The 14,225-nt window shown below is 37.6% G+C and overlaps 1 protein-coding gene across 4 annotated transcripts in view; it reads right to left on the bottom strand.

Moving 5' to 3' along the window:
* Nucleotides 1-14,225, bottom strand: part of MPP7 (MAGUK p55 scaffold protein 7) — a 215,425-nt gene that overhangs the window by 36,563 nt on the left and 164,637 nt on the right. For 2 of the 4 annotated variants that reach the window (XM_043883946.1, XM_043883945.1), the window contains 3 exons: nucleotides 13,348-13,368; nucleotides 13,222-13,233; nucleotides 12,206-12,247 (listed from right to left, as the gene is read on the bottom strand). The exons of 1 other annotated variant lie outside the window; for it this stretch is intronic. In XM_043883946.1, coding sequence (XP_043739881.1) covers nucleotides 12,206-12,247; nucleotides 13,222-13,233; nucleotides 13,348-13,368 — 75 coding nt within the window. The remainder of the gene's footprint in view (nucleotides 1-12,205; nucleotides 12,248-13,221; nucleotides 13,234-13,347; nucleotides 13,369-14,225) is intronic. One more of the 4 variants, XM_043883948.1, reaches the window with a different exon arrangement.

The following is a 14,225-nucleotide window of genomic DNA, read 5'->3' as shown; positions in this document are numbered from 1 at the left end:
TCAGGACAGAAACTAAAATTTTTTAGCATGTACTTCTAATCTGATTTGACTTGACATTTCTCTTAAGAAGAAAAAAAAATTAAACTCAGGCAGTTGTTATTTGGTTATTTTCAGAACTACTTCACTATATTTGATATAATAGTATTTATATAACATCACTGATATAACACCATGGATAGAGCACCATTCATCAAAAAGGGTATTAAATTTAATGCTTACATATGTAAATTAAGAATCATTTGGTATTAAAATTAACTTCAAATAATTATAGATAAGTATTATATCTATCCATCCTATAATTTCAGGCTGCCCTGTGGCTCAGCTGGTAAAGAATCCGCCCACAATGCAGGAGACCTGGGTTCGATTCCTGGTTTGGGAAGATCCCCTGGAGAAGAGAAAGGCTACCCACTCCAGTATTCTGGCCTGGAGAATTCCATGGAGTGTATAGTGCATGGGGTCGCAAAGAGCTGGACACGACTGAGCAACTTTCACATCCTATAATTTCAAATGTTAGTGATATTTTTAATAGTAAAAAAACAACTTGAAGCATTCAAAATATATAGAAGTATGGGAATGATTAACTATGAAACACCTTTTCAAAGAAAGGGGGCTTAAGACACTGCTATATTTAAAATACATAACCAACAAGGACCTATCATATAGCACAGGAAATGCTGCTCAATATTCTATAATAACCTAAGCGGGAAAAGAACTTGAAAAGGGATACATGTATATATATAACTGGATCACTTTGCTAGACACCTAAAACTAATACAACACTGCTAATCAACTATACTTCAATGTAAAATAAAAATTTAAAAAGAACTATACAACACCATTAAGAAATGCATTTGCTATAGCAATAAATGGAAAAAACTGGACATATATAATAGTCATAATTATACTGAGTTTTACTAATATAAAAAGTGGTATGAACACAGAAAAAAGTATAAAAGCAGACAATATACTAGGGGGAGAGGGCTATGGGCAACTATTTTCTCCTATTTTTAAAAGACTTTCCATAATGTTACATAATTTTACAATTTAAAAAATACACAAAAACACCAAACAAATGAAATCCAGTATTGGTGGATGTATCTGTGAGGTTACATCAATATATAACAGGAAATACATTTTGCCTGTGTCTCAGAGGCAGGTTCCAGTTTCCTGTATTTTGAAATGATTATGAAAATAGATCAAAGTTTTATATTCTTAAAGGCTAGGAATAGCCAATAGATTAAAACACTTAAATACTTAAAAAGCAATGAAAGCAAAAACAATGGCAAAAAATTTTTAGTGAGAATATAGTAAAAAACGAAAGATCAAAGATCAAGGAAGGTAAAGAGAGAACCAGCGGACTCACCTAAGAAGTGAAGAGGGTAAAAGAAAAGCAGCCTGGGTGTCGGAAACAGAACTAAACTAATAAAGCTGAATGTGATTTTTTAAAATCACAAATTGTTATCAGTTTCTTTGGCTCCCATAAATAAGTAGTTTCAGTGAAGATTTTTACAATGTAAATATTTATCATTTTAATGATCTTACTTTCATAAAATTTTGACATTTATGACATTTTGTTAAAAAAAAAAAATACATGATCATTTTATGGGCAGTATCTGCAGTAACAAAAAAAGGCCTTACCCTCCAACAGAGTCGTGGTAACTCACCACCAACACTAACAGCCTTAAAAATCACATGTGTGAACGAGAGTGTGACCTGCCTCTCTGTTAACCATAAGAGAATACATACTAGTATGTGTCCACTTGGACTTTTCAAATGGTACAGGTTCCATCTTTGGTGATATTTCTGTAACCAGCCTGGTAATAACATTAGAAACTATGCATCCTCAGTGTTTCTAAGAATATAAGCTTTTAATATATTAAATGTTACAGATGCCTGCAGATTGGGAAAGAAGAGTTTCAGTGAAACCTACTTGAATTAAAACAGAGCAATATCAGTCATAAGCATCTCAAAAATTAAGAGATTTATAGAAGTTCCTAATTTTTTGAAGAAACACATTTATTTTATGCAAACACAGTGAAGAAAAGGGCTTAGTTTCTTAAAATAAAAATAAGCATTTTAATTCTTTCTTCTCACCTTTAACATACTAAAATGTGCTACTTTTCAAAATTGGGAGAACAGCCAAAAACACTGTATGAAAGTTATTTGGTTAAAACAATGAATTAATTTGACCAAGCAAATATTTAATGAGTTCAGTAGGTACCTTAATTACAAGGAAAAGAAAATACTACGATGAATGAACTTTTTAAGACTATTAAAAAATTCATGTACACATTAATAAAAACTAAGTGGCTGGAAGTGATTATATAATGATAGGCTTCTGACAACAAAATGTTGAAAATTTCCATTAAAATAAACATTTTGAATATAATGCCAATCTTGTTATGATGATATAAATCACAACAGACATGTAAAAACTATGTAGTAACATGATCCTACAACAAAGTTATTGTTGAAGTGATGCTCCCAGAGTATGCCAGCCGTAAAATTATCCCAAAGACAAAGAGGGATAATTAAGAATACCGTAAAACAACAAACAAGTAAAAATCTTGGGACGAAGTTTAAACTGAAAAGCAATGCCAGCAGAAAACTGTAAAAGTCACAGAGATCTGGAGATAGACTGAATTAGTCACCTTCTATATCCACCTTATAAAACAGGATCACGGAGGGGGAAAAAAAAGAAAACTGAACGTCATCATGGATTATATTAACTGGCCATACAATGCTAATTTTGTATAAAAAGGAAGAAAAGGCTTTTGAACAGGGAAAATTCACTTCTGGAATGTTACAAGTACAAAGTTGCTCTGAGTATAAAAGAAATGTTCAAATGCCATAAATACCCTTGAATTTTTCAGCTCATCTCCAGCTAAAAGTAAAAACAGAAACTCAAAGTATCTAATGAAATCATGGAAGCTAATATAAAATATCAACCTGCAATTTCCAAGAAAAAAAAAATCACCTAGGTCTTAAAAAGTTTTCCTGATACCATCAACAATTTTTTTTAAGTATAGCACAGCATTACCATTTAAGAAAAAGAAAAACCATATGAGAATTTAATCTTCTTCCAGCCAGCTAATAAAGAAATGAGTCTTACTTACTCTTTCAAAATTATAAGAAAATACAGTATGCACACATAAAAATGAATATAAAAATATAATTCTGAAAAGGGGAAAATTGGATTTGAAATTTTAATGTTATTTTTTTAAGTTGAGTCTATGCAACCTAAAATTCTCCAAGCAGGAATGGTTTCTGTCAGAGAGAATATTTCCAAGTAGTATTCCAGACATGTTGAGATTATGCAGAGTTCTTTCTTACTCAAGAAAGAACCTGTACCACGTTTGAAAGAATACTTCTAAATGTTCTCTTTGTATAAATTTTATTTTTTGGAAAAATATTAAAGCAGTATATTTTGACACAGCTGTACTTACCTACATAACATTCTTTAATAAAATGACTGAATATTGGAACAAATGGAATCTTATGCTAGATTTATAAAATAGGCAATGTAACTAGAGATTCACTGGTGCTTAAACATGAGACAAATAAGAAACAGGATTAGGAAGAAATACAGGATTAGAGATGGGTAAATAAGTTTTAAAAGAAATAACAAATGAATGGATTTGTTTTTATTGAATTTTATGGTAAACACTTTCGTTAAATAGAAAGAACAGTCTTAACTTACAGAAGTCCCAAAACTGATCTTGTTTTAAAAGAATGCATGAAGTGCTCCAGCAGGAGCAGAAATGGAGAAAAACTGATGATTTTTCAGGAGATCATTTGCAAGAAATTGTGTTGGAAGACAGATGCGTGATAAGCAGTGCTTTGTGAATTGTTTATAACACAATTTCTATAATGAATTAAACAGAGCGAAAACATTCTGTAATTCTTACCAGTTAAAGAAAAGGCCAGTTATTCTTCATAAGAACTATTTTGTATTGTAGTAGGAAAAAGGAGACAGAATCTTTAAAGCTTGCATTTCTACCACTGAGAAGCAATTACCCTTTGGAAGTCAGCATATGCACATGTACACACACACACCAAAGACACACTAACTCTAACACCAACCATCAAAACTAAAGGAAATTGTTTAGAGTTTATAGGAGGAAGTGAATTATTAATAATTCACGTATGTGTACATGTGTGTATACTTTAAGTATTTATATACACACACACACTTTCAAAGGTGTAATTTTCTACAATTCATGTTTATAGCATACTATCAATTTAACCTCAGTTTATTAATTTTATGCAAACAATGCACAACTTACACTGCCTAGTTAGCTTTTTCCTTCCCTCCATTAATAACAAAACATCTTTTATCGATAAATACAGTGACCTTTAAGAAATCCAGTATTACACATCAATAAGAATCCTACGACCCAGTGTACGTTCATATCAGTGATGGCTCACTAAATACGGTTTCAAGATATAATTCTCATACAAAGAGACATTCAATGCTTGGAGCATTACAGTGCTACTGCTTTCAAGAGTCAACTTAGCTCAATTTGACATGGAATGTATTTTTCAAAAATGTAACCAGTCATCAGGGAAAGGGTTACTTATACTGTTTTGTGCTTGACTTTATGCACATCAGAGAAAGTGAAAAATAATCGAATGTATTCACTAAATGATTATCGGCCTCACTTGGATCAGTAGCGACCCTGGGCATTTCCACTTGGGGTCCAAGAATATTCTGTCTGCAGCGTAATCACTCTCGCTTTCCTTCTGCATCTGTGGACTCAGGAAATAACAGTGTGGAGGCAGATAAGGAGTGAGGGGAAGAAATTCTTCTAAGTAGTCCTTGGAAATGACCTCATGAGAAGGCAGAATTTCTAGGAACTCCCTTGGCCGTGTTCCAGAGGGGTCCTAGAGCTGGAGAAGGTGTCCTGTGCAAAGGCTGCTCTTTAGAACCAGGCATGTCTGAGAAAGCAGCAGTAGTGGCTGAGCTCTGGAGCCACCAGAGTACTATATGACTTGTAGTAATCGCCTGAAATGTCACAGACCCACTCCCTGTTGTTGACTTGGATGGTTTAAATTACTTCTTTTAGTGAGAGAAACATCTGATGTGCAAGACATATCAACTCTCCGAAGGGTAAATTTTTCCTCACCACAGTAATTACCATAGATATATTTAACATAGAGTAAGAGAATGGAGAATGTGATGCCTAATCTTACGTGTCAACTTGGCTGGGTCACGGTGCCCAGATGGTCAGACATTATTCTGGATGCCTCTGGTAAAGGTGTTTCTTGGATAAAGGCTAACATTCAGATCAGTAGACTTGGAATAAAGCAGGTTACTTTTTCTTTCTTTTCTTCTGTTTTATTTTTTTATTGGAGTATAATTGCTTTACAGTGTTGTGTTAGTTTCTGCTATATAACAGTGTAAATCAGCTATAAGTTTACATATATATCCCCTCCCACCATTCCCCATCTCAACCATCTAGGTCTTCACAGAGACCAAGCTGAGCTCCCTGTACTGGATATAGCAGCTTCCCACTAGCTATATTTCACATGCGGCAGTATATATATGTCAGTGCTACTCTCTCAATCCATCTCACCCTCTCAAAGCAGATTACTTTCTATAATGTGGGTGGGCCTCATCCAATCAGTTGAAGATCTTAATGGAAAAGAGACTAACCTCTCCCTGAGCAAGAAGGATTTCCAGCAGCAGACAGCCTTTGGCTCAAACTGCAGCTCTTCCCTGGTCTCCAGTCTGCTACCTAGCCTGTAGATTTTGACTTATTAAGCCTCCACAGTCACATGATCCAATTCCTTAAAATCTCTGAGTGTACGTATAGGTATGAGTGAGTAATAGTCACTCAGTCGTGTCCAACTCTTTGCGATGTCATGGACTGTAGCCCACCAGGCTCTTCTGTCCATGGGATTCTCTCTAGGCAGGAATACTGGAGTGGGTTGCCATTCCCTTCTCCAGGGGATCTTGCCAACTCAGGGATCAAACCTGGGTCTCCTGCATTGCAGGCAGATTCTGTACTGACTGAGCCACCAGGGCCACCTCTACTAATGACATTTTGGATCCAGCTACAGTCACTTTTTGTTTGGATGACACACAGCTGCCCTCCTCTGCCCTGGCTCTCTTACAGCCCTTTCTCAGCAAATCAGCTAGAGTGACCCTGAAGCTCACAGCCAGGCAGGTCACTCTGCTCCAAACCCCTGCCTGACTTCCCATCCCACACAAGTAAGAGCCAAAGGGGTTGGCTCAGTGTCCCTCACACCAGCATCCTGTTATCACACCAGCCTCAGAGCCTGTCGCTCTTTCCTTTGTTCATTCTGCTCCGGTCACACTGGTCTCCCTGCTCCGCAGATGCCCCAGGGCCTGTCTCAGGGCCTTTGCACATGATTGCCCCACTACTCCTTTCCACAAGGCCCCCTCAGGGGTTTTCTCCACCATGGCCTCAAGGAGGCCTTCAGTGACCACCCTGGGGAAAACTGAAGCTGTGTGTCCTTACCTCTCCCAGTGGCTATTCCAGCTTCACTTTTCTTCGTGGCATGTCTCACCACTGACTGTATTATGTAATTTATTTAGTGCAATTTATTTAGTTATGTCTTCACCCCATTCCCTTACTCTATGAAAGGGGGTCTGCTTTTGATCTCTGGAAATGCTGAGTGTCCAGAACATAACAGGTGCTCAATAAATATCAGGAAACCAATCCAGAAATACCATTACAAGAAAGTTATATTCTTCAAATATCATAAGAATCTGCTAATCAGAGCTAAAGTGGGGTCTTTTGAAGGAGGACATGACACCAAGGAGGAAGAGGGGAAATGGTTCCTGCTTTTGCCTGCAAGAACTTACAATGCCATTTCACTTTTCAAACAATTTACTAAATAGAGTTGTGTGAAACTGCTGACATCCTGATGACTTTTGACCTACAAAAAAAAAACCCACAACAATTTCGCATGTTTCAACCTAATATACACATTACTTTTAAAAGATATAAGTTAAAATTTTTGGTGTGGGGAATACAAAACTCTGAAAACAGAGGAAAGAATTCATAGATTTGACTATGTAAAAATTAAAATGTCTATATGATATTAAACTTGACATTTAAAAAAAAGGTAAAATGCAACCAAAGGACCAGAAGAAAATGCACACAGCAGAGACAGAACTAATGTGCATGACAAGGAAAGGGCTCATAACATTAACAGGAAACTGACAAAGAACCCTATAGAGGGGAAAAAAAAAAAAGGTAGTGACATGATTATTCAACAGGAGAAAAGAAGAAAAGCTAATAAAACATCACACTATTGCATTAAGTCACTATATTTAAAGTGAAAGTGAAAACTTAATTACTCAGTCATATCCAACTCTTTGTGACCCCATGGACTATATATATGGCCCACTAGGCTCCTCTGTCCATGGGATTCTCCAGGCAAGAATACTGGAGTGGGTAGGCATTCTCTTCTCCAGAGGATCTTCCTGACCCAGGGATCGAACCTGGGTCTCCTACACTGCAGGCAGATTCTTTATAATTAAAGGTGTTTACCAAATAATATTTATACCAAAAAATAGCTTTGCCATAAATGTTAGCCTGCTGCTTATGAGACTGCTTTTAAAAATGTATAAAAATCTGTAGTATTTTGAGGGTTAGGTTTTTGGTGGGAGCCAAAACAGCATGCCACCAAACAGTCCATTTGCTTAGTCTGTTTGTAACAAAGTAACTCTTTAATACTACTAAAACTAACCAGAGAAGTACCATCAAACTTGTGTATCCCGCAAAAAGACACAATTTCCACTCAGTAGTCATTCACTGAAGGGCTTCCTTAAAAGAAAAACCTTCTATCAGAAACACTAATAATTTCTGTATCCTACTATGTCATAGCCTTTATTTAAACACAACATTGTCTTACTGTACACTTCTCAGATACCTGACCCCACCTGCAGCTACATGAACCTCTAGGTGCCTCGAATCTGTGGCTCTCTTGCTGCTATTATATCAGAACAAGCATTTAGACCAGAAAGAAGAAAGATGTCATGACGCACATCTATGAAAACATGTCGACCTTGCTCTCCTGTTGGCCGGTCAGGTATGGAAAGGAAAGCTTGTCTCCATGACCAGGAGTTGAACGGAGTTGAGAGTTAGGCTCTGTAATCAGCGCTTGCAAAATCCAAAAGCCAACAGAAGCTAGACAGGCAGAAAAATCTTAAATTGCATTCTGTCAACACTAACACGATTTGTACAGTATTCACTCCTCGAAGAACTAGGTGGTCCCATTTTCCCTTAACTGCTCTTTGGTTACTTTTATTTCCCCACGTTTGAGAACTGGGACATAAAGAAAGACTTCACTGTTATATAGCACAAGCATCAACACGACTGTTAGAAGAGTGTCGCGGGATCCCGTCTCCGGGCTGGCTCAGCCACAGCACAGCGATGCTGGGCTGAACTGGAGAGCTTGTGTTCATTTAAGGGGCCACTTGTAACTCAGCCTCGGCTAATTCCTAACACTGGAAAATGAAGGCCTACTTTGGTCAAATCTGTTTTGTCAAAGGAGCCAGGAAACATGAAATTTCTCATGTTTGTGGGTCTAATAAAAATGCATCTGTTGCCTAAACACAGCCTGACAACTGTCTGTGAACCCCTTGATACAAGTTACTAAATGACTCATGATATTCCCCTTTCACCTGGATTGTGCCCTGTTTTTATCCATAATTGGGGGTGGGGGGGCGGGTTGCAAAGCGGGCCTTCCCAGGTGGTGCTAGTGGTAAGGAACCTACCTGCCAATGCAAAAGACATGAGAGACATGGGTTTGATCCCCGGGTTGAGAAGATCCCCTGGAGAGGGGCATGGCACCCACTCCAGTATTCTTGTCTGGAGAATCCCATGGATAGAGGAGCCTGGCGGGCTACAGTCCATAGGGTCACAAAGAGTCGGACACAAGTGAAGCAAGTGGAACAACCACAGAGTGGTCTCTTGGAAGGACTAAGCCCTCTGCACTTTCTAAAAAATGTTTTCCTGGGACCTGTGGTATCTGCAGACTTCACTTGATCTAAGTGATGAAGATGCTGTGGTCTTAATTTCACCCAATCTCATCTGCTTTGGAATTTTGATCAGGGAACTACTTTCTATCTCAGAATTTAACCATCAATCCTTTTATCTCTGCCTATAGATATGAACCAATTATCCTCTCCCACTAAAATACTCCTATCCTCAGCTACACAAACCACCTTGACCTCAGCTGACCTCTCCCTTCACTGTCCACCCTCACTTGCAAGGCTCTGGCTTCCAGTAAAGTCATTTCTCAGGCGTCAGCAGTGATTCCGAGTTGCCAGATGCAGTGGCATTTTATCAGAACTCATGCCCTTTGAGCTCTTGAAAGCAACCCATTGTGCTGATCACCTTTGCTTTTGAGTTTCAAGTCATATCTACTAAATATTAACTTTATAAAACCCTACATTCTATCAGAGAGATGTAGAATGAAACCTGTATTTCATTCTTGGGATAAAATTTTATACAAAGAATTACGTGAGTCCAAAAACCAGGCAAAATGCTAAGAAAATGTGTAAGTTACTTGGCCTGCCATTGAAGACCTCACATCATCGAGCACTATGGTAAATTTTCAGTGCTGCTGTCTACCTGTCACCTGTGCTCTGCAACAGTCACCTCTGTCCACACTGCTGCTCCTGCCCTCATCCTCTGGCACTGTGACTCCGCCTAAACCACGGAGCCTGTTCCAGTGTCAGCTCTCACGGGACTGAGTCCCTCACTGCCCCAGACTCAGATGATCATCACGTCCTCTGAATTACCGTATTTTATGTGATGTGAAAGTGTTAGTCACTCAGTCGTGTCCGACTCTTTGTGACCCCACAGACTTGTAGCCCACTAGGCTCCTCTGTCTACAAGATTCTCCAGGCAAGAATACTGGAAAGGTTTGTCAGTCCCTTCTCCAGGGGATCTTCCCCACCTAGGGATGGAACGCAGGTCACCTGCATGGCAGGCAGATTCTTTACCATCTGAGCCACCAGGGAAGCCGACATTCATCCAATAATGCTTTATGCCATAGTTGTTCAGTTCAGTTAGTTCAGTCAGTTCAGTCACTCAGTCATGTTTGACTCTTTGTGACCCCATGGACTGCAGCACACCAGGCTTCCCTGTCCATGACCAACTCCCGTAGCTGACTCAAACTCATGTCCATCAAGTCAGTGATGCCATCCAACCATCTCATTTACTGAGCATGGCCCCGCCCATCAGAACAAGACCCAGTTTTCCCCTCAGTCAGTCTCTCCCATCAGGAAGCTTCCATAAGCTTCTTATCCTTCTCCATCAAAGGGCAGACAGGATGAAAACCACAATCACAGAAAATTAATCAAACTGATCACATGGACCACACCCTTGTCTAACTCAATGAAACTATGAGCCATGCAGTGTAGGGCCACCCAAGATGGATGGGTCATGGTGGAGAGTTCTGACAAAATGTGGTCCACTGGAGAAGCCAATGGCAAACCACCTCAGTATTCTTGCCTTGAGAACCCCTTGCACAGTATGCCACAGTTCTTCACTGGATAGATATACACAGACCAAGGATAGGTGCCCCTCTTTCTAGTTTGGAGACAGGCAGAAGTTTGCAGTCACGGCTTCTCCCTGTCCCCCAACTTCCAGGGCAGTCCACCCCCAACCCCCGACAGACTCTGGCATGGCCACAAGACTTGTTCTGGCCAATGGGCCATCAGTGGATGTGATATAAGCAGAGGCTTCATCACACTTACATACCAGAGATGGTTCTCTCTGTGGCTCTGCAGAGCCCTGAGACCTCTACATGGTCAGCTTACTGGAGGGTGAAAAACTATGTGGGATAGTAACAAGTTTGCCCAACTGAACACTCCTGACCCCCAGACCAGACAGACCCCAGCCAAACAACCAGCCTGCAGCCATCTGCCAGGCTGACACAGACCAGAACTGCCCAGCTGACCACAGAATCAGGAGACTAATCAATGCTTCTGGTTTGAAGCCATTAAGGCTTCTACGATTATGAGAGAGAATCGATTACTATACAGAGTATCTGGCACATTGTATTGTTCTGAATGGAGTGAAGAATTGAGGAAATTTTAACCTCTCTCTGATCATTCAGTTCTCTCTCTGTAAATTATAATTTTCCCAGCATATAAATTAAAATACCCTATGTTCTGCAATTTTTGTTTGTTTTGTAGAAAGAAAAGCTAGAGGGCAGCATACTGTAAAAGACACAATAGGTATTATACCTACATCGCTGTGGATTTGAAACCAGGATGCAACATTTATTGTCTCTGGTAAATCCTGTAAGATTTCTGTGTCTCAGTTTCCTTTTTTTCTTTTTTAAAGTGGATAAAATACCACCAATCTCGCCATATAAGAGATAAGAGTAAAAAAAAAAAATTTAAAAAGGGAAGTAAGATATATGTTAAATAACAAATACAGTATCTGGCACCGTTCTTCAATAACCAAGAGATATTATCATCATGTACATAAATATTGCTAAATATTAATCTGAAAATAAGGAGGTTGAAAGAGTTCTCTCTCAAACTGAGTTTCCATAACCACTACCCATCACTACTGCAGGTGAAGAATTTGTCAGTGTTTCGACACACAGCAGAGTGAGGAAACGTCTGAATTGAGACGAAGATAACTCTGAAGGCTTTAACAATCTCTGGATATCCTGACTTTTGTTTACAACATCCCTTGGCATCTCCAAGTTGGAAAATTTTCCATCCAAAACAGAGGAGCAAGTTAATCATAAACTTTAATCGTACAGGGAGCTGATCAATGGGTATTTTGAGGGGGGTTATGGGAATAATAAATCATTAGAAAATGGAACCAAAGTTATTTAGGAAGATGCAAGTTATTTAGAAGTTTTGAATAATTTACAGCTAGCTAGATAATTTAGAGAAATCCAGATACAACTAATTCAGTAAACTTACTTAGCACAAATAGATGATTTGTCATCCTCTATCAAAAAATTACCATGGTTTTCAAAAATAGAGCATCTGGGAAGTTTCCTGAATAATAAACCAAAGCACATTTTTAATTCCTTTGTGTCCAACCAACTGAGCCAGTTTAAAATAAAGGTTCATGCTACCCCCCACTGATAACAGAGCATGCTAATGTAAATATGCTAATTTAAGACAAAAACAGTATAATGGCTTTGAAGAAAGCAACAGAAAGAAAGAACTCCTCTTCCATGACTAATTGCTCACCTAGATAGGTTCCACTGCTGATACCACCATATTCAGCATCTTCTGGATGGAGTGTAAGAGCAGACAGAACGAAAGCCAAGAAACAAAGCAGAACAGTTAGAAGCCCAGCCACAGATGCAAAAAAATAAATCACTTCAAACAATCATAAAGCACAGCAAAGAACAGCCCTCACAATGCTACTCTTAAACATAAAACATTCTGTTTTATATTTAAGTTTACAGTAACATTTTGAAACATCATGCAATTCTTTTTTCACGTTGCTTCGGAAGTGCCTTAACTGCAGTTCCAAGAACATTTTAACAGACTTGTCTGATACATTTATAGTTTGTCAATCAAGAAAATTATACCATTTGATTCCCAAAGTTAATTTATTTTTGTAAATCAGGCTCTTTGAGAATATGTAAAATATAGCACTTATTTTGGCTCACTGGAGTAGACAGAAAGGTTAAAATGAAGACACAGCCCTTAGTTTGGTTTAAAAAAAAAATAAACAGATGAAAACATTTTAAAATAAACAATATGCTATTAATTATTTCCAAGAATTAAACAAATACTGGGTTATGCATATCTTAAATTTTTAATTTAAGTAGTGGGGTCTAATTATTTTAGGCTTTTCATCTTTATACAAATATACTTCTAAAACTAATAGCACAGACTGTGCAGAAATCAAATAGTTAAGAAGACGTTACCCACATCCTTAGTTAATAATGAGTCTGTCAGTAGATATGAATAGCACTGCTTTCTTCATTTATCTTTGAGACTACTGCAGATAAAAGTAATGTACTACATTAAATACTGTGTATACTGCTGCTTTATGAAGCAAAAAAAAAAAGAAGTGTACATTTCTTTCTAAAACAAAGTCCAACCATGACTGCGGGTACTATAATGTCAAGATGAAAGATAGGATGTACAATGATCTTTTAAATATAAACTGCTTACTATGATCAATTTAATCCTCTACATATGTGCACTAAACAAAATTACTAGACTATGCAGGGAAACTTGTATACATGTACCTTTAATTTCCTCTGAGAAGCACAAAAAAAGAAAGAGGAAATGATTAAATGTGCAGAAAATACAATTAAAGTAGGAAGATGCTGCACCCAAGGGAGAAAAAGAAAAAAAAAAAAAAATCCACCTACCACTCTCAACTGTCTCCTCATCTTAGAAAAGCCAAAGGGAAAAAACAAATGTATTTTAAATATTTCAAAATAATTAGTCAATGAATAAATAGAATCTGAAAAACTAAATTTTAGACTATACTGTAGTTATGGTCTAAAAATAATGTATACACTTAAGCAGTAAAAACACAAAAGTCTTCATATAGTTTATTATGGGTACACAAGGGGAAATAACCAGAAAAAAAAATCGGCATTTCTTAAAAATAATACCTTCTATAAGGGGATTATATTAATTTTCATGGCACAGTTCTGTTTCTAAACTATTTAGAACTGAGGATATTTCATGATGAAAATAGTAAAAAGAAGTAAACATTTTAGAAGCAACAAATTTTGCCCTTAAAGTGTCTATATATCCTGTAAATGTAACAATATCCTGACAACTGTCATCAACTTATTATACATATGAAATGAGTCAGACAGAACCCTTTATTTTTATGCTGTCTATGTTACATGATGAAAAGTATTTTAAGAAGTAATCTGAAATAATTCTTAAGTTACTAATAAGAAGGCATTATGAGTTAGGTTTGACCTAGGAGACTCCTCTTCAGTTAATGGAGGAGAGAGAAAACTGGATATTTAACAGAAGAACATTGTAACTACAAGTCAAGGCAGGAGATGTTTTGCTACCTGACCTTACTGAGTGAACAGGACCAATCAGAATAGCTCTCTGCTCACTTCTCTCTTCACAGGACAGCACAGAAGCCAAAGAAAACACTTAGGAGAAAGTGTGCACAACATCTTATTTTTACTTTTCAAATACCCATGGGCCTTCAAACTGCATTAGTTTTATTGGGACAGTCATTTGCCAAGATGACAAGCAAATTATTACTATTCAGGTT

This window comes from Cervus elaphus, chromosome 23, assembly GCF_910594005.1.
Source record: "Cervus elaphus chromosome 23, mCerEla1.1, whole genome shotgun sequence".
NCBI classification, from domain to species: Eukaryota; Metazoa; Chordata; class Mammalia; order Artiodactyla; family Cervidae; genus Cervus; species Cervus elaphus.
This window is presented reverse-complemented; position numbering and strand designations above follow the sequence as displayed.